Below are 21,908 nucleotides of genomic sequence, written 5' to 3'. Positions count from 1 at the left end.
GGGGGGGGGGTAAAAGAGAGTCGAGACATGGAGTTGGCACTGCCATAGGGTGCACACTGCCATAGGGTGCAGGGCGGAGCCAAATGTTTAGTTTACTTCTGGACTGTCTTCTTCACCACACGTTGAAACGGAATGAAATGAACGATTTTGTGAAAGAACAAACAGAGAGACAGAAACCCTGAATCCGGGAGGGTAATGAAATCCACAACTATAATGCTGCGTGAATCTTTCTGTCTTGTCAAGAACTTCAAACAGGTAAAAAAAAAAAGGAGATAGATAAGCACAAACAAATTAACAATAAATAAATCAATGAATTTACGGCAAACAGTTCTGACAATAGGAGAGAGGGGGAGGGAGAGAGAGAGAGAGAGAGAGAGAGAGAGAGAGAGAGAGAGAGAGAGAGAGAGAGAGAGAGAGAGAGAGAGACACACACACACACACACACACACACACACACACACACACACACACACACACACACACACACACACACACACACACACACACATACACCACATACACACACAAACAACACAACATGCAAAGCAGCGCTGCCTGCCTTCACACTGGAAATCGTTCTGCACAGCGGATTTACACATTCATCATCTGTCATCAAAGCTGAGCGTTGACGTTGAGTGATGCCTTTTGGTGCTTTGGAACAACATCCCGAAAGGCAATTCCTGTTTTTACAAACATCTCTGCAAAAAAAGATGTGGTTACATCTTCAAAATGACATAACTAGATGTGATGGCAAAGCAGTCGTTTCACGAGGAAACTGAAAACAGCTCTGTTTAGACTGGGAACATCTAAGTCCTTCACAACGCACTATTTCCCGTCAAAACTGCACCTCGGAATCATGCAGCCCTTGAATATATCTTGCCATGTGCTAGAAGAACACAGATGAGACAGACAGACAGGGAGACAGATCGAGACGCTGTTTTGACTAGAACCAATTTCGGAGCACCCCACAGCATACACGGCCCCATTGCTTCACGTGAAGACATCATGCAGTGAAACTTTGCTTCATAGGATAACCACATTATGGGATTATACACATTATACTGCATTTTTATAAATTTGGTTATACTTTTCCCTACATGATTGTGTTTTATTTGATTTTTTTTTATTCTTCATACTAGCTCTAAGACAGGAACATAATTATGGACCTAATGCTATCATCCCTCGGTAATAAAGTTTTCGAGTTCGAGTTTTTTTTTCTCTCTCTCTCTCTCTCTCTCTCTCTCTCTCTCTCTCTCTCTCTCTCTCTCTCTCTCTCTCTCTCTCTCTCTCCCTCTCTCCCCTCTCTCTCACTCTCCCCCTCCCTCCCCCCCTCTCTATCTCTTACTCGCTAATACCATAAATATTATATATGTATTCTTAAACGGATTTTTGTTTTGATGTACAATTTTCATTCAATTTTCTTTTCATGTTTGCTTGCTTTTCATTTAAACTGTACAATAGCCGCCATTTATATGTATTTTTCTAGAAAACTGTAAACACCACTATAAGCATTATGCTTGTTGTTGTTTACTCTATATGCGTTTTTTTGTAAATAATGCACAAACGTTGAATAAAACAGTTTAAACCATGCAGCACAAGAACAACGACTAGACAGACAGAGGGACAGACACAGATCACTCTGACTCTTTTCCCCTCTTGCTCTTTCTCCCTATCTTCCTCTTTGCTCGCTCTCTCCCCCCTCTTGCTCTCTCTCTCTCTCTCTTGCTATTTGCTCTCAGTCCCCTCTTTCTCATTCTCTTCCCCCCCTCTTCGTCAATGCTCTCTCTCCAACTTTTGCTCTGCCCCCCCTCCCCCCTCTTGCTCTTTGCTCTCTCTACTACTCTTGCTCTTTGCTCTCCCCCGATCTTTGTCGTTGCTATCTCTCCCCCTCTTGCTCTCTCTCCCCCCTCTTGCTCTCTCTTCCCTCTTGCTCTTTGTTCCCTTCTAAATGTAAATCTCTCTCTCTCTCTTGCTATTTGCTCTCTTTACCACTTGCTCTTTTCCCTCTCTCCTCTCTAGCTCTTTGATATCTCTCTCCTCTTCTTTGATATCTCTCTCTTTTCTTACTCTCTCTCTCTCTCGTCTTGTTCTTTCTCTTCCCTCCTGCACTCTCTCTCTCTCTCTCTCTCTTTCTCTCTCTCTCATGTCTTGCTCTTTGCCCCATCCCTGTCTCTCTCCTCTAGTCCTGTTCTCTCCCTCGCGCCATCACTCAACACACCCTCACCTTCAGCACGTAGTGGAGGCAGCCGTGGGAGTGCGGACACGACCTGTGCTTCGGAGACGCCTTTAGCGAGGTCACCAGCCTTCGCCAGTGTGGACCCACAACCTCGATCAGTGTCTGAACGCCAGGCGTGCTCAGCAACACATTCAGCAGCGAATGTTTAGAACCTGTCACGCTGCTAGAACTGCTGGAAGTAGCGGTTGTGGAGGTAGCAGGGTTGGTTGGTGTGGAGACTGAGGTAGTGGTGGATGTTGTGGAGAGGGTGGTTGTGGTTTCCGTGGTGGTGGTGGAAGTGGTGGAGTTGTCGTTGGCATCTTTAGCTGTGGAGTCAGGATTCTCGTCCGCGCCCACGAGAAACCTGCACGGCCAAACATGATCATGGCTATGTTTCCATATGCCGACGAGCTAACGGGAATATGTGATACATGATCTGCAGTACTAGCATCCGTACAACCACAATGGTACAAACAAACATACAGATGCACTGGCGTACTGTCATTTACTTGAGACAACAGAGGAACTTTGGCTACAGAATTCAGACTTGTAAACAATGTTTTCATGAAGCTTCTTTTGACACAAAACTATCTGATTAATCTAGGCATCATAACGAAATGCCGTGCATTCAATTTTATTTTTTCTTCTTCTTATCAATGCCACTTCCTCACACGAATTACACGTACAAACAGAACTAGACAGACAGACTGATCAACAGAAAGATGAAATAAGAATAAGAATAAGAATACTTTATTATCTCATAGAGAAATTCAGGCGTGGTACATAACAATAATACAAACAGGACATTGTTTTTACATAAGACATATAGCACTATATAACAGGGCAGGTTATAAACACACCTCCCCCATACCTCTCTGGCCATTCCTTGCATTGTGCTTACGCATTCAGTCATGAACACATCCATGTCTCACTTACAACATCGCACACATGGACATTCTTATACGCTCAACTTACCCATTCACACATGGACATTCGACCACGCTCCACTTACACCTTCTTATACGCTCCACTTACACATTCACACATGGGCATGTAACAAATGAAAAGCGTGCTGTCAAACAGACGAACGAACACACAAATTCTCACTTGAATACGGACAACGTGGACTTGGGTAGACCGTCTTTTTTCCTGCAACACACACAAACAGAGCAAACGCATTAAAATAAAAAAAAATCAGAATGTTTTGCCTGCAAACAGTTCGACTCAAATAACAGAAAGACTGGCGGTCGCTACGATTTAATATGCATCAATCTTGATTTCTCCTTTATTCAACAAACACCGAAAACTCTGCAAAGCTGACGTCCTTATCTATGTTCAACAGCAACTATGCTGGAACAATGGAATGGCAAGCGACCCTCTCTACGCAAACCCTTTGTGCGCATCTGCGGTGTTCGGGACACGTTTCCATGTAAACCCACGTTATTATTTATGTGATGTATATTTACTAACTAAAAACATTTTAATAATAAATGATGTTCTTCTGTGGTTGTTTTCAGTGTTTACAATTGAAAGACAGAAACGTAAATTTTAAGTAAGCGTTTTCTGTACTGGTGAAACACTCAGATGGTACTAAATAGCGCGTGTAATGATTTCTAAGTCCTACTTTGGGGTTTCCAGCAATGATAATAATATTAATAATAATTATAATATACTCATACTTCTACTACTAATACATATCTTTTCTACAGCGCGAGTCCCTTAAAATGCTCGAGGCCCAAAACAGATGTGCAGGCGAAGTGAATACTGTTGAACCCTCGCAAGGATAAATGGTTTTTTCACGGCATCTCTTATACATCAGCTTTGCTTATGCCCTTAATAAGATCGAATCAGACTCAAGTGAACTGTGCAAAAGCAATGTCATTGGAATGTGCTGACTTATACCTATGCCAACATGGCCAAGGAATGTTACTGACAGAAAGGGAAGTGAAAAGGAAGTGAAAGGAAAGTGCCAGTAGTGCACTGAAACACTTCAATCTCAGCAGATGCTCTGTCAAAAAGAATTCGTCATGCAAGATGTCCTACATGCAAACAAACACTTCACCATTTGGCTGCACGTGCATCAACGCTAAAACCCATGACAGCCTTTAGAACAAGATGTGAATTACTGCCAAGACCACATAAGAATCGTCGCGGCGTTTGTTTTTAAATACATAAGAAAACATGGCACACAAACTACAAAACAAAATAAACTCTTTCGGTTGACTGAATCACACAATGTTTTAGAGCAATGGACGTACCAGGATTCCTACAACCCTGTCCAATGCATGCTGAACTTGGATCACTGAGCAATATGGATGCTGTATGTAACTCAGTGACTTGAATACATGTTCATAAATACCAAAGCTGCTTGCAAAGGGCAACGTTGCATTAACCCAACTGCATCTATATTAACACGTTAGTTCATGGCCTGGACGTTTCATAGGGACAAACATGGCACACAAACTACAAAACAAAATAAACTCTTTCGGTTGACTGAATCACACAATGTTTTAGAGCAATGGACGTACCAGGATTCCTACAACCCTGTCCAATGCATGCTGAACTTGGATCACTGAGCAATATGGATGCTGTATGTAACTCAGTGACTTGAATACATGTTCATAAATACCAAAGCTGCTTGCAAAGGGCAACGTTGCATTAACCCAACTGCATCTATATTAACACGTTAGTTCATGGCCTGGACGTTTCATAGGGACATGCAACCTTCCAATAAATAATTCAAACCATTGATTACATTAATATTTTACGGCAAAGAGTGCACCAGGAAACTCAGCCACTGACAGCCGCATAAAAGAAAAAACCCATAGATCATCATCTTCCAAAACACATTCCCTTGATACAGTTATGCAATAATCAATTGCGACAACCCTCCTATACATAACTGGCTTGAATGCCAGAGGTAGAAGCCAGGATGTGTCACAATTCCGTTTTGCATTTCATCAAACTCCAAAAGAGTTGGGGATGAAGGGAGAGTTGGGAAATCGAGAAAGCCTGCACGCTTTAGGGACCTCCTTTAGACAGCCGGGGGAAATAACAGAATGAAACGCAGGCGCCATGGAACAAATTCATCAAGATTAAAGGACAATTCCCTCCCCTGGCGCGCGGGCGGCGCGAGCCAAGGGAAGTCACTGGGCAACTGCCAAGCAGACGACATGGAACCGTCTTCGGACCGGAATGGGAGACAAAATGTCAGATTAAAGTAGCGAGCGTTATCGCTGGGCGGGGAGAAATAGTGAAAAATAAAGCCTGATGGATGGAGGAAAAAAGGGGCGATGACGAGGGGGAGGGTAGTCGCTATCACTAGACCGACTGGGCGGGTTTACGTGTCACGGGCTGATAACGGTCATTTGTCAACACCCCCCCCCTTCCCTTTGTGTACCCCTCTTCATCCATCCCACTAGCCTTCCTCCCCAAAGTGTCGGGTTCTATTACGCAATTTCGGTGGAAAATGTATTTCAAATACGGTCAAATTTCAGGACCTTTGACGTTCATTGCAGAAAAAATCCCTGACAAAAGGGAAATGCATTAGATTTTACTGCAAGAGAAGATAAACCAGACGACATCCCATCATTCTACCAGTTGTTATTGCATTAACGTAACCAGTGCATCTATACAAACTATTTTTTCCAAACAAGTCCACTTTACTGAGTCATATTTAATAACTTTTTTGGGCCTTTCCAAAAAAACAAACAAACAAACTTCAAAGACAACAACCCACAGATATACAGACACGCGTACACAATTTGAGGAGCCAGAATCGTTTTTGACGTTAGTTGACGGAGGGACCAATAGGTCTATGGTTGATGCTACAATAAATTAATAAAAACATCTTCGTCTGCCCTAACCTCCTCCTGTAGCCTTTGACAAATTGTATTTCTATTGACAGACTTATTCGATAACTTGTTCTGAGCATAGTACACCTACTCTACATGCGAGCGGGCTCGAAACAAGACTAAAGACAGACTTCTTCGATCTTCTTCTATTACTTTTATTTGTGTTACGAAATTCCCATTTGAATTAATCTATTGTCATAACGTAATCTTTATTATAATTTTGTTGCTGATGTGACAAATGTTTTATATAGCGGTTGAGCTTCATGTTGTTATTGAATCTCTCTCTCCCTCCCTCCCCCCTCCCCCCCTCTCTCTCTCTCTTTCTCTCTCACACACCCCGCCTCTCTGTCACTCGCACATATGCACAACCACACAGACAGACCGACCGACCGATCGAGAGACAGACACACCAGCAGAACTTCGTGCATGGAATCAACACACAAAGCCTCCCAGACTGAATATAAAGTTCCACCGCACAATGTGAAAGTACGGTAAAGCCAAAAGTCTCCCTTTTAAACATTGGCGAGCATCTGTCTTCCAGTTTCAGCTGACAGTGCGGTATGTGTACCTGCCTGCAGATTCAATCACACCGAGATAGAGAGAACTGTGAAGCTCCTTGCAAACTCCTGTCACGCTTTCTCTCTCTTTACAGTGGAACCCTCCTTGCAAACTCCTGTCACGCTTTCTCTCTCTTTACAGTGGAACCCTCCTTGTAAACTCCTGTCACGCTTTCTCTCTCTTTACAGTGGAACCCTCCTTGCAAACTCCTGTCACGCTTTCTCTCTCTTTACAGTGGAACCCTCCTTGTAAACTCCTGTCACGCTTTCTCTCTCTTTACAGTGGAACCCTCCTTGTAAACTCCTGTCACGCTTTCTCTCTCTTTACAGTGGAACCCTCCTTGTAAACTCCTGTCACGCTTTCTCTCTCTTTACAGTGGAACCCTCCTTGTAAACTCCTGTCACGCTTTCTCTCTCTTTACATTGGAACCCTCCTTGTAAACTCCTGTCACGCTTTCTCTCTCTTTACAGTGGAACCCTCCTTGTAAACTCCTGTCACGCTTTCTCTCTCTTTACAGTGGAACCCTCCTTGTAAACTCCTGTCACGCTTTCTCTCTCTTTACAGTGGAAACCTCCTTGTAAACTCCTGTCACGCTTTCTCTCTCTTTACATTGGAACCCTCCTTGTAAACTCCTGTCACACTTTCTCTCTCTTTACAGTGGAACCCTCCTTGTAAACTACTGTCACGCTTTCTCTCTCTTTACAATGGAACCCTCCTTGTGAGACCTCCAGAAATAGGAGAAAGGAAGGTTGAAACTCACCAATGCATGGGTGAAACTGATCAGAATTGAAAATAAGGAAAATGAGGCCGGGGTCCAGGGGCCACATAGGCCCTGGTGGGGTGCAGGGGCAACGCCCCGCTAGAAGAAAACGAAAAATCAGGCTTTTAAGGGTAAAAGTAGGCCTATCCTGGTATATCAAACACACAAATTTGGACATTAAACAATGTAACAAATGCCAAGCTGTAGTCCGATAATTCGCGCTCCCAGTGAAACAAAGACTCAGCGATTACGTCCGGTCACTGTGTTAGGAGAAATACGCATCGGATCGCCGGCGAATTTTTTAAAAATTTTATTTTATTTTATTTTTTCTTCAAAATAAGGAATTCCTTATTTAACCAATTTCATCTGGCGGTAGTGTTTTTGTTTTCCCCCCATTTTTTCTCTCCTTTTAATGGCTTCTCCTTGCCTTTGCCTCTTCTCTACACAGTTTTAACGGTACCTTTGGCGCAGTATTCCTGGATTTAGAGCTGATCGTTTCGTTTCGTGTGGTTTTATTGTAAGAAACACGATTCGAGGCATTGTAGTCTTTGCTCTCTCTTTCTCTTCAGTGTTGTCTTTCCTTCCTCGATTTTCCCCCTTTATTTTCTTGTAATTACATGTACTTCGCTTTGCTTGTGCCGCTTTTATACGCAGCTATAACTGTCCCGTTTTGCCGCAGTTTTGACTTGATGTTTTGTACTGTGTGTTTTGAAGGTAAGAAAAGCGACTTGAGACATTGTATTTGAAAAGTGTGCGTCGTCAGGTACATATTGTTCGGAAAACACTGAAAGTACGGAAAACAACTAAAAATGCAGGTTCTGAGTTTTCAAAGTTTGATGAAACATTCAAAGAAAAGTTGCCAGGCACAACCAATTGCAAAGGATAATAAGGCAAAAAACTCACAAAAGAACAGGAACAACGAGAAGAGCGACAACCACAACAACAACAGACACATCAAACAAACCCACCACTAACACCCCCCAAAAAAAGAAAGAAAAAAAGAAGAAAAAAAAGAACGAAAATGCTTGGGATGGGGGACGGTGGAAGTGGGACACCACGAAAAAAATTCAGAAAGAACAAATAAAAAAAAAAAAAACAATAAAATTTGTTTCCCTACAACTCGAAACAAAACTTTGGCACAAAAGGAACACATCAAAGGCATCGCAATCACAATGCACGAAACAGGCAGAATCAAAGCGAATGTGTGAGTATTCTCACAGTAGGCGCCACTTTCGTCAAAGAACTCTCCCAGATCGGCCGTCAGCGGTTGAAAAATGGAAGATAGAATAAAAGCTAGGGGTAACAAAACAAAAAAAAGAAATAGAAAAATCATCCCTGTCCACGGATGAATAATGGCCTCAACCTGCTAACGTTCTCTCTATCTCTGTCTCCGTCATTATTTATATCTCCGTATGTCTCTCTACCCTCTCTCTCTCTCTCTGTTTTAGTCAGCCCCGCTGATAACTGTTTTCTCCTGTCACTGTGTATATGGCTTTTGCTTCCCCCTGATGTGCGCTACAGCTTTAAAGATGCCATCTTTCCAGTGTAAGCGATCATGTAAACCACCGCAGATCTGTCCAGGCTTTTACATCTCATAAGAGCATCCTTTCCCTCAGACGCAAGCCACAATTCTGGGAGTAGGACAGTGTGTGTGTGTTTAGTTGTTTTGCTGAATTGATTATATACCTGATACCTAGTTTGACAATCTGAAAAATTAATTAAGCAAACACTGAGCCAGATTGTTGATTTTGGGATGTGTCCAATTTGAAAGATGATCTGATCACATGCGAAAGCTTGGACGAATCCTGTGCATATGTGTGTGTGTGTGTGTGTGTGTGTGTGTGTGTGTGTGTGTGTGTGTGTGTGTGTGTGTGTGTGCGTGCGTGCGTGCGTACGTGTGTACGTGTGTACGTGCGTGCGTGTAAGCGTGCGTGCGTGTTGCAAAAAGCTGCCTGGAATCTGCAACAGCAGCATTCGCAATGAAAACATCGTTACTCACACCAGACAAGTGCACGTGAAAGCAGACAGAAAAACGAAAATTGTTCACAAGCAGGCTATTTTCACTATTTTTGCCTGCACGTCTTGTCAGTCACGGCCAGCCCATGTAATGCGCGACATCTGTCTCGGCACATTTCTAACCCGTAATTGTTTAATCAACTGGAAATTCCTCTCAGATTCCTCTGTTTCACACGCATGCACGTCACCGAGAATGGAAACCAGAGCAATTAAAGAATTAGAAATTCGATGCTCGTGCAGCCGAGGCTGAAAAAATATAGACAAGATTACTCTGTCTGTAATATTTTCGGCATTCGTTTTGGTTGGAATGGGGGAAATCTTGGCGGAAAACTTGTCGTAGAGTGTAATTCTAATTGAATTCGTCTGCACGTGAGCAATTAGCAATTTGAAACTAAATTCGGCTGCGACCGCGGCCCAAAATATAGGCCAGATTACGTTGCCCGTTATTTTGTCACAATTTTTGTTCTCACCGTTTTTGGTGGACTGGGAGAAATCTGTTTCACTTGTCGCGCAGTTCCATTTGCATTTGTCTGGACTGCGCACAGAGGAGGGGACAAAATTAATGTGATTTTTGAGGGTGAAGAAATTAATGTCCGCTTAGTCTCGTGTTCGACTGCAAAGTAACTGTAAGGGACGGGAATTTACAGCTCCATTGGAGCAGATTCATCCTATCCTATGAATTTAGTACGCAACTGCAAATGATGAAAACAATGACATACACTTTAATAACAAAATCTAAGACTTTTAATATCATGATCAATGTGTCTTTTTTGTGTCCCCGCCACATAACTATTTTGCGATCATTGATCAGCGTTTCAAAAGAGCGAACTAATTATGCATATTGCTGTTCAGCAGGGATTTTCTTCTTCTCTTTGTTACAGTCTACACTAATCGTCATAAAAAACTAAACACATACATTTAGCTGTAGAACTTTGTGATGCGGCCAGTTATAGTAAAACCAAGTATATTGCCAGAAAGGTAATTTATTCCCCTTCCGTTTAAAACAAAGAGTTTCATTTTTCATCAATTAGTGCTTATGCAGTGTACCGGAGACCTAGGACACCCCCCAAAATCAAATTCGCAAAAGCAAATTTGCAGACACTAAAACACACAAAATATCAAAATAAGCAAGAGTGACCCTGTTTTTGATCTCAAATTGAAGAACAACTCATTTTCTATCCATACAAATTGATTTGGTTCAGCTGTTGTGCCTAGCAGTGTCATTTTGAAGAAGACTGGTGTCAGCCTCGTCAGAAGCCGTAAAAGGCTTGATTTCGCGTCATTTTGTGTGGACTATGTGGGTAAAAACCCCGTAGTTTGGTAATGGCTAGTTGTATTGCTTTCTACAATTCTTTTTATTATTTAATTCGTCAACACAGTTCTTAAAACGTTTAAATGGTCAAAAGTGAATACAAATTCGTCGTCATCATCATCATCTGAATGTCATACGTGCAATGAGCTCAAGATGTCACTCATCAAGACGACGAAGCAGAGGGTTGGTATTGCATACGAGATCTCTCATCCATTAAAAAATGTATTTATTTATTTATCATTCATTTATTTACTTATTTTGTCTATCTATTTTTCGTAAAGCATCCCCCTCAAAAAAAAAAAAAAAAAAAAAAAAACAGGAAAAAAAAAAAAAAAAAAAAACCAACAACAACAACACACAGATAGAAGTTTAGAGTTGAGGTGAAAATGGCCAGCTGAAAGAGGAGAAAAGAAGGAGAGCAGTTGCTTCCCTTGGACCGCAGAGACAAGATTCTCGACAGGAAAAACGAAACTCGCGTAAGCTGAACTTTTATTCTTTCTTAATTTCCTCTCAACCGTCACCTTCTTCTGACAAATCATTCCTATTTACACAAATACAAATAAAAACAAAAAAAAGCTATTTTCCCTCTCTCTCCCCATCCTATTTTTTATTTCTCAAACAGAATGGTTTACTAATTCGGAAATACTACTACTACTACTAAAAATGAAGAAGTACATATCACATTTGTTATTTCCTCTTTTTTCCCGCTCTAACCCGCCGAGTTAAATTCAGCCTCTGCACCCCCCCCCCCCCCCCCCCCTCTGCCCCCAACCTTCTTCGATGCTTTATATTTTTTCTCATTTTTGTTACTACCTCCTCCTTCCTGCCGCCGCGTGTGTGCTCGGGTGAGAAATGACAGGTTAACAACAGTCATCAATTACCTGCTGTCAAGGTGTCAAACTACTGACCGGGTGTGCCTGCACACCTCATCCGACCTTTCGTCTCTCTCCAACAATTTTTTTCTTCAGGGCGAAGGAGATGAGGGGGTTTGTGGGGTGGGGTGGGGTGGGGGGTGGGAGGGGGTGTGAGAGGTGGAAGAAGACGGGGAGGATTTTTGGGTTAGACGGGGATGGGACAGGGGTGGGGTGGGGTGGGGGGGGGGGGGGGGGGGGGGGTAGGGGGTAGGGGGTAGGGTCGGGGGCGGGGTGGTAGAATCGAAACTAAATGCCTGCCACTTTGCCGAATAAGAACTAAAATACCCCGTAATACACATCCAACAGCAACCCCCCCCCCCCCCCCCCCCCGTAGTAAAGTACAAAATGTTTCTTAAAATCCGTAGCACACAATGGCACTCTTTTAAACTAATCCACCCCGTTTCCCTGCAATAACTACAAATTTCACGCCAGACTGCGACTTTGTTTTGAAGAGCCACAGATAATCGGGGCAACATCGCTCGTAAATGGACGACCGCTAGTTGACCTGAAAAGTTCCACAAAAGTTTCAAGTGTTGTGTGCACCATGCAAGAGTTAAGAAAACACTCAATTTCCCCCATCTCAATAAAGACATTTCTGTCCCAAAATAGTAACCCCTCAGACCCCCCCCCCCCCTTCCTCTTTTGGGAGGCTTCTTTCCCGTTCGTTCGTTTGTTCTGAACATCATGAGAGGGTAAAAAACACAACCGTCTTCAATACCCCAGTCGAAAACGACACGTCTTTTCAATTTCCTCCTGTGCTTCTTCTTCTTCTGCCCCCTCCTCTCTCCTTGTCTTTTTTTCCCCACCTCTTTGTAACATCATAATTTTCATTTAACCCCCTTCCCCCAACCCCCATCCCCACTCCATTTAAAAATTCTTTTCGCTTTAAAAAAAAAAAAGTTCATTTTTACAGCTGTATGTATAGGCTGATTCCTTTCCAAAGTGTAAACAAACAAGAAGTGCGCGCCAGAAAACTGCACACAACAACAGATACAAGTGTGGGTTTTTTTTTTTTTTTTTTTTAAAGCTCTCTCCCCTCTGTGCCGCTGTTATGACACTTTCATGAAGAGGCCGAAAAAGGGCCGACAGAGATAAATTGCCACTGGGATCAAATGGCAATGGGGCAGCACAGCAAGTTTTAAACTTATTCTTTTTTTCTTTTGTGTGACTGTGTGCTTGCGTGTGTGGGCTTGCGTGTGTGTGTGTGTGCGCGTGTGTGTGTGTGTGCGTGGGCCTGTGTGTGTGTATGTATGTGTGTGTGTGTGCGTGTGTGGGCTTGTGTGGGCTTGTGTGTGTGTGTGTGTGTGCGTGTGTGCGTGTGTGGGTGTGTGTGTGTGCGTGTGTGTGTGTGCATGTGTGTGTGTGTGTGTGTGTGACGGGGCTGTGGAGAAAGCAATAACACACTCAGAAGGTGCACACGTTTAGATATGGGTTCTGTGACACCTTCCCTCCCCACCCCTCCAACTCCCGCAAGTCTTCCAACCTTTTCTATTGCAAGCGTATTTTTCTTTCATCTAGCATTGAAATGCACACATGTGTGCAATAATGTTGGCATTGAAATGATCGCGGTGGGCGCAATGAAAGTGCAATAGAACAGATCGCGCCTTTCAAAGAAGACCCGACCCCCGACATCATGTGAACTGTCATGAAAACATACTGCATGCCCACTGGGTAAAATAAAAAATAAAAATGTTGTTAGGTTTCAACAGGAAACCACAACATTGAGATGAACTGATCTACACCACTTGTTGCCATACTGCATGAACAAGAAAGACAAACAGACAGAGAGAAAGAATACTCAAACCATTCGCTTGTTATGTTTTACATCTGTTGTCATGTTTTACATCTGTACGGGTAGCTCAAAACTAAGTTCAAACTGAACCATATTATCAATGTGCATTCTCCTGTTGAGAAAATTAGCAATGATGCGACCCATTCATCAACCGTTTTCAATCCATCTAATATTGTGTTTTTTCAGCAGTATATTTTATTTTGCATTACTTCTCGCAAATGAGGTTGTCAACAAGCTTATTATCTATCTGAAATAAAATCTAAACGTTGACATTACCACAGAGAACTACAAACCTCTATAATGGCAACAAAACTTATTAATTCGATTCTCTTTTTGATCGCCGATGTGCGGATCGACTCAGTTCGTCAGTCTTTGCGACTGCTTTCGGCGATCCCGTAACTTCTCCTCCCACTATGATACTACAAACGCGGGCTGTAACGCCCACAGAGAGTAACACTATACCCCCCCCCCCCCCCCTCTTCAGATTCTGGCGGTCACAAACAAACGCACGCACTTTTGACAACTGAATGGGCTTTTGATGTGAGCTTGCAGCGGAGCTGTAAACGCAAATCAAACACACAAAACGTCGGATTGAGGCGAGGAAACAGCATTGTGTGCAGCGTGTGACACTCGCACAATAAGACGCCCTTTTTGCTCTCCCTTTTTGCATAACATATATTGCTGTCATGCACGAGATAATAATTAAAAAAAAAGTAGTGAGGTTAAACTAAATGGCTTGGATTACACTTTATTTTGAAACGATCATTACATTTAACTGCCACTCGTTGGTAGAAATTATTTGAAACTGCATTTCTGCATTAACTTCTATTGTTTAATTGTTTTAACTTCTATTGTTTAATTGGTTTTTTTCACATTTAGTCAAGTTTTGACTAAATGTTTTAACATAGACGGGGAATCGAAACGAGGGTCGTGGTGTATGTATGTGTGTATGTGTGTATGTGTATGTGTGTGTGTGTGTGTATGTGTATGTGTATGTATAAAGCGATTCCGAAATAACTACTCGACCGATCTTCATAAAACTTCACATGAGAGTTCCTGGGTATGATATCCCCGGACGTTTTTTTCTTTTTTTCGATAAATGTCTTTGATGACGTCATATCCGGCTTTTTGTGAAAGTTGAGGCAGCACTGTCACGCCCTCATTTTTCAATCAAATGGATTGAAATTTTAGTCAAGCAATCTTCGACAAATGCAGGACTATGGGAGTGAATTTCAGCTCGGAAGCATACAAATTAGTTAATTAGTTTGCTCATTAAGTTGTCATCAAAATCGAATTTTCACTAACAGACTTAAAAATGGATGCATTGTATTCCACATCTTCTTTTGAATTCAAAAATGTATAGATATGTCATGTTTACTCTAAAAATGTGCTCAGAATTACCGAAAATAGGTTAAATTAGTACTATGTTCGCACGCTTCGCGGAGACGAGAATGACCGTCTCGGTCTTCGGGTGTGGTTTGTCGAGACTATTTTAAAAGTAGTCTCGGAGATGAATGTTTTTTTGGTGTTGATCTTTTTGTTTGATGCCGACAGATTGACTAAATGTTTTATATCGCTTCACGCGACTTGTTTTAATTCATTAGATAACAAAACATAGTGCGGTTAAACTAAATGGCTTGGATTATACTTTATTTTGAAACAATCATCACATAACTGCCACTCGTTGGTAGCAATTATTTGTAACTGCATTTAATTCTCCTTTAAAAACAACAACTTTAGAGTCATTAACGGCAGACGTCCAACTGTTGCGTTTTCAAGCAATTAATCGAATACAACTAAAGCGGACACATAATTATTTAGTTAAATACATGTAGAGACACCCAGTAGGTAACAAAACAGCACGCAATAAATCACCGAGAGCATAAATAATGCCATAAAATGTCGTAGAAATCGTGTAAATAGCGATTTGAAAATCTACGCGCACACACACAACTACCCCGTTTATGGCACCCACACGAAAGGGCCGATGCTGCGTTTTATGCACGCCTAAACCAACTCTTTGACACCACCACAAAATGGGAGGGTTTGTGTCATTTTAAAGAGAAGTTGCAAACACAGTGGCAAAGTGCAGATTACACGCAAAGCGTTCCATTCATGGTGACCTGAATCTTTGTTGAACGACAGAACCCCTTCATTCATACATTCTCGTCCGCCTGAGGGGACACGCACTGTACGTGGAACTAAGTATAGCACTCTCTGAGAGGCCCATATCAATCTCACGCCGGATGAATAACCACAGCGTGTTTTTTTTGTCATATGACAAAAGCTACGGTCCTCATATAATGAAGAAGGGTAGTAGATCTAGAAACATCACTTAAACAGCTTTCCAAAATGCATGATGTCTAACATGTACCTCATAATTATATTCCTCTTTTTGCTGCATGAGAGTGATCATTGAAAATGCAGCTCACAGCTGTGCCCGTATTCAAAGACTTCTTGAACTTTAATTACATCATGCATTTTGGGAAGCTGTTTAAGTGAGATTTCAAGACCTACTAGTACTACCCTTCATCATGTTATGAGGACCGTAGCTTTTATGTTATGACCGTTACGACACGTCTTACCACGCCAAGTTCAAGACGAAAAAGGAAGTTGGGAGATTTACCTCCCTTGACTTATCCTCGGTGCGACTTTCTACAGAAAGGTGAACAAATGATCATTTTCGACCGTCTTACCAGTTACATGTCTTACAGCCAAACCAGGTCATAACCAAATTTAAGTAAAGACTTAAATTGTTTTATGTTATGACAACAGAACACGCTGTTCGTTTCTTCACTCAATCGTGGCACTATGACATCTCCAATTCTACTGAAATTACTGAAAGTGCGCGAAGTATATAGGGGTATATTCCTGCCTTTTAATGCTGATTTTTGGTTAAACAAAAACCCTTCAGCTGGGGATTTGACATAAAAGAAAAATCGTAAATTTACGTAAAAATGTCATCTCTGTTCACTAGAATGCAGTAAACGCGTGACCGGCTAATGCAACGCTGTATCTGACAATTTGAATATAAAATACAAACAAATGAATTGGAGCAATCTAGCATTATATTTACAGAGATCATCGCATGGCTTCTGGTTTGAATTGGGAGACAGAAGTCATAGCAACATGTAAAAATACACTGGTGTTTCCATATAAAGTTTGAGACGACGACCCAATTGAGAAAGATGTCAAACGAGTTACCCAGTAAACGCGTACAAGGGATTCACTTTATAGGGCTTCCATTAAAAAAAAGGTACCCGTCCTCAGTGCAACCTACTCACACACACAAAACCCACAGACACAGACACACGTACCCGACACATTTACACAAACACAGGCACATAAAGACAGACAGACAGACAGACAGACAGACAGACTAACAGACAGACAGACATACATACATACATACAGACAGACACACTCCAACTTCGATCCCTCACACTCAACCTTCGCCCCCCCCCCCCCCCCCCCCCGGATAAACAATGACTTTTTACGTGAACTCATCAGTGGCTGACAGGCCCATGTCAAAAAAGACAACGGGAGCTGTCTGAGTCCTGACAAACCCCATCGCCTGACGGAACGAGCTTTGTCAAGCTCGCTCTCTCCCCCTCCGTGACGCAAGAGTGATTTCAATTCCATTCAATTTCCTCTGCGTGTCAACCCCAAACGCGAGCCAGCATGTCCCTCATCTGTTAAGAATATGATCATAAAGGCCACCTCTCCTATTCTCTACTTCTCTCTCGGTTATTAGGATTATGAAGGTTTCCCCTCATCCCTCTCTCTCTCTCATCCCCCCTCTCTCCCCCTAGTTATTATGGAGGAGAACTATGGTCAGCAAAAGACATCTGTTTGTCTGTCTGTCTGTTGAGGACGTGGGGTATTAATGTCAAGTGTATTCTAGGATCGGGCATAGGGGTGGGATGGAGAATTGGAACTGGACTGGATGCGGGTTGGCTGCCTGTGTTTCGGAGGTGAAGGCTGAGACTCAGCAGACACATCATACATAGAATATGACCACAGAGGCCCTCTCCTAATCACTCCCTCACTGTTCTTTTTCCTGTCATAGAGCATAGGCTATATAGCTCTCACGTGACATCTGTCAGTATGTCTGTCTGTCTGTCTGCTTGGGATGTGTGATATTACTGTCAAGGGTATTTTAGGACGGGACATACACATCTGTATTTGATTGGTGATGAGAAAAAAGACTAGATTTGCTGCGGGTGAAGCTGGCTGGTGTTGGAGGGAAGGAGGGTGGGGGGGGGGGGGGGGGGGAGGGGTGTGAAGACACGAATCGAATAACCGCCACAACGTTGATGGTACATGTATCATAGTGCTTTACTGCATCCCGTACCAAAGGTAAACCTCCCAGACTGTCCTTTGCAGGATGGAATCTTCGACAACAGAATACCTGGCGGCGCACCGCAGGGAACGCCATATTCTACAACAGCATCCCCTTTTTGACACGCCTCGTAAACGTCACTCAGCCGTGACGACATCAACACAGCTATAGTTCTCCATCGTTTGTTTTGGCGGACAAATCGCTGCAGGATTGCCCGGGTCATGTTGTGGTACAGAACAGCGAATAAACAAGTCGCGCAGAATCATCGAGTAAATGCAATGAATGCAACATAAACAGGCAGTAGAGAACCATCGAGTAAATCAACTGAACGGACTACAAAGGACATGCGGTCATCTACAGGGGATGCATCTGTACATACAATTAGCCGACTAGAATAAATAGTGATGTATTGTAAATTAATGAACCAACTCCCCCGTCCTGAAGTAAACCAATGCCGCTTCGAACGCACACGCGATAAAACCAAACAACTTTATGTCACGCAGGTACAATAATCGACACAGCACAAACACGAACCAAAACAAAGTCTCATTCAGTGTATTAAAATTGTCTCACGAGCTTTGAAAACAAACCATGATCGGACGCGCTCTATGCAATCAAGTCGATAACTGTGGCCTGGATGAGTTCGCCTCTCAACCAAACCGGTCTACCTGGTATGCTAAATCTAGCTTCAAAGCTGCAATTAAGATTTTATAAAATTGTTTTGAAGTTGGGTAAGTCAACTCCCAGCAAAATGGTCTATGGTGAAACTGGACAGTACCTACTGAAAATTCTGGCGAAAAATAGAATGTTAAATTTTTGGTTTAAACTGTTGAATGTTAATTGCAGGTATAAGTTTTCCAGTATAGTATATCGTTTTTTGTATCGCCAGTATGAAGAGAATATTTATAAATCACCTTATTTGAATTGTATAGAAACAACGCTAAATAACCTTGGCCTAAGTGGAATGTGGATAAACCAGTGGAAGCTGAGTTGTTCTAGCCACTGGTTCAAACTAAAAACATTACAGTGTTTGAAAGACCAATATGTACAGATATGGGTTTCTGATTTAAATTCTAGTGAGATGTTTTATAACTATCGGCTTTACAAACAGACGTTTATGCTCGAAAACTATTTGAAGGTACTCCCACACAATTTGGGAATTATATTTTTGCGCTTTGGAACGCTAAACCACAAGTTACCAATTCAGACAGGAAGGTTTATAAATATAAGAAAGAGTGTGTACCAAGTGCAATAATGGCGATATTGGTGATGAATTCCATTATGTGTTTAACTGCAGTTTCTTTAACGAATTAAGACAAAAATGTATCCCACTCAAGTATCGAAAAAATCCAAATGTAATAAAATGTCAACTTTTATTTTCAACAACAAATACAAAAGTATTGTTAAATTTAATTCACTTGATAAAGGGTATTTCAAAAGAATTTTATTAAACAGGTGTTGATAGGGGAAAAAAAACACACAGCACAAAACAAGAAGAAAAAAATAATGATTTAGACAGCAGATTGTAGTTTTTTTATTTTTTATTTTTTATCCACACTAAATGTTACGCCATATACAACGAGAATGATTATTTTGGATATTTGATTTCCACATTGTAAAACAAGTTATTTGATATTTTATTTTTACAACGGAGCGGGTTTGTGTGTATGTATTGAAGGAATAACCTGCATTCCTCTCCTTTATTGTTCTTGTATTTTTGTATTTATTAATTTGTTTTCTTTTTTTTTCTTTTCATGTACCCCCATGGGGTTCCCTGAAAATAAAATTTGACTTGACTTAACTTTGACTTACAATGACGTGCAAGTTTCTGCGTTCGAGGAAAAAAAAATCCGCCTGCACACGTGTGTGATTCCATCTACAGAGGTACAAACAAGAGGTGAAACATAGACACATAGAAAAAGCCCAGCCCTGTCACACAAACAAACAGAGAGCTGGGCGCAATGTAGAGACGAAATCAGCCCCAGTTGGGCACGAATTCTTGCACAAAGGGCAAGGAAGACAGTAAAGTCTGGGAGGCCCTTCACGTCAAAGATACTACAGTGGAACCCACACCTTTCTTCTTCGGCATCGTAGGCTGCAACTTCCAAGTACACTCGTGTTTTTTTTCACGAGTAGGTATTTTACGTGTATGGCCGCCGCCGCCCCCCCCCCCCCCCCCTGCCAATAAGGCAGTCATACAGTGTTTTGGGGGATGCATGACGAGTGTTTTTGTGTTTCGGTGCCCCACCGAGCGAACTCTGACATAGATTACAGGATCTTTTGCGTGCGCACTTGATCTCACTAGCAGGTCTGCACATAAGTCGAAACCGGAGATTGGAAAAACCTCCACCCTTATCCCATCAGGCGCATCCGGGATTAGAACCCCGAACCTTCCATACCTTAGGCCGACGGCTATTGCGCCCGTCACTCCCACCTCAGACCTCTACACATTTGAGAAAACCAGGTCTCATATCTAAAAATCTCATTTGATTAAGATTTTTAAATAGGGTTTAAAAAATGCGGGGGTGGGGTACTTTAATCGGGGGGTCTTAAAAAAAGGTTCCCCTGTACCCCGATCAACGGAGCAAGGGGGAGGTGGACCTTTGCTAAAACATAAACCACTTGAAACAAGGAGTGGCCCCACAGTGCGGCACCGTGTACCCCCAGGTGGTCCAGATCTTTAGCCTGACAATGTGTGTGTGTGTGTGTGTGTGTGTGTGTGTGTGTGTGTGTGTGTGTGTGTGTGTGTGTGTGTATGGCCGCCTGACACTTGTTGTCTTCTCCTCCTCATTCAGGGATGTTGCAAGGATTTATTTTTTTCTGAATATTAAAACAAATTGTCATTCGCGTTTCATACGGCACTTTTTTGAAATATAAGACCGACGACGCCATATCTGGCTTTCTAATAAAAACAAAAGAGACGTCACTGAAACGAACTCATTTTCAATCAAATTGATTGAAATTTTGGTCTTTCGCGTCACCATATCTCTTTGTGAACTTTCTTTCTTTATTTGGTGTTTAATGTCGTTTTCAACCACGAAGGTTATATCGCGACGGTCTCTTTGTGAAAAGTTTGGCAGATTTGCCGGTAAAGTTTTCGGCGATCTGAAAGAAGTATCGGCGTTTTGCCGACTGCAGATACCAAACGACGTCTATGAAATTCTTCTTCTTTTTATTTTCTTATTAATTTAATATATTGTTTGGTTTCTTTGCTCTTTTGCATCTTCTCATCCACGGGAGGCAATGCCGTCATCACCTCGCTCCTTATTTGCCCTCTTAATTTCTTTATTCATATGTTCCCAGTTAGTCAAACTGTCACATTCATCTAAACTTTGGCGGGAAGTACCATTTCCTCTTTAAATTGACACTGGCACAGCAGTCTTACGTTGTCAGAATAAGACAGCCAAGAACTGCACTGCATTTAAACCAGTCTTGATGCCTTAATAAGAAAAAAATCTTGCAACAACAATTGTCAAATTTAATATCACATTCACTTAAATCTGGGCGCGAAGTACCGTGTACTCTTTCAATCAACACAGACGCTATGGTCTTATATATATGTTGTCATAACCCGACTGCCCTAAACGCCAACAACAGCACCGCATTTAAACTTGCCTCAATGACACGACTTGAATCTTGACAACAGTCAGCTGTGGTTACCTCAGCAACAGCCTGTTTTTAAAACTACCCAGATAGAAAACTGATATCTGTCACAAACGTTCGGCGCTGGTATCCAAGCACCCGAACTCCTACCAGTCTGCCTGACACAAAAAGGTTTAGACTGTCGAAAGTATTCACGTCATCGACCAATACAACGTGCTCCTCATTGACTTCCGGTCGTTCTTCTTGGAGACGTCAGAAACAGTTCTCCATTACGGCAAAGAGCGAGGGTTGCACTGAGCAACGAGTTCAGGATATTATTTACAATCACCTCCCTGTGTGCACATTCTGCCCGTCCACCAGCAACTTTATGGATTTACCGTTGCTGTTTTTAAATTTTTTTTTTTAGAGAAGTCAGAAACAGTTGACTGTGAAGGTAGTTAAGGAGAACGTCAGGCCGGGGGTTACACTAAGCAACCAGCACACGCTCTTCACGTTGATATTTTCTGCTCACGTTCAGAACGTCTGCTTAATAGTGGCAAACT

At 42.2% G+C, this 21,908-nt stretch overlaps 1 protein-coding gene across 2 annotated transcripts in view; it reads right to left on the bottom strand.

Moving 5' to 3' along the window:
• The window catches only part of LOC138962265 (transmembrane protein 135-like), a 166,882-nt gene that overhangs the window by 15,473 nt on the left and 129,501 nt on the right, over positions 1-21,908 (bottom strand). For both annotated transcript variants that reach the window (XM_070334012.1, XM_070334010.1), the window contains exons 7-8: positions 3,323-3,364; positions 2,225-2,579 (exon numbers count right to left, since the gene is read on the bottom strand). In XM_070334012.1, coding sequence (XP_070190113.1) covers positions 2,225-2,579; positions 3,323-3,364 — 397 coding nt within the window. The remainder of the gene's footprint in view (positions 1-2,224; positions 2,580-3,322; positions 3,365-21,908) is intronic.

This window comes from Littorina saxatilis, linkage group LG3 (assembly GCF_037325665.1).
Source record: "Littorina saxatilis isolate snail1 linkage group LG3, US_GU_Lsax_2.0, whole genome shotgun sequence".
Lineage (NCBI taxonomy): Eukaryota > Metazoa > Mollusca > Gastropoda > Littorinimorpha > Littorinidae > Littorina > Littorina saxatilis.
Note: the sequence above shows the minus strand (reverse complement) of the source record. Positions and strands in the feature narration are given on the sequence as shown.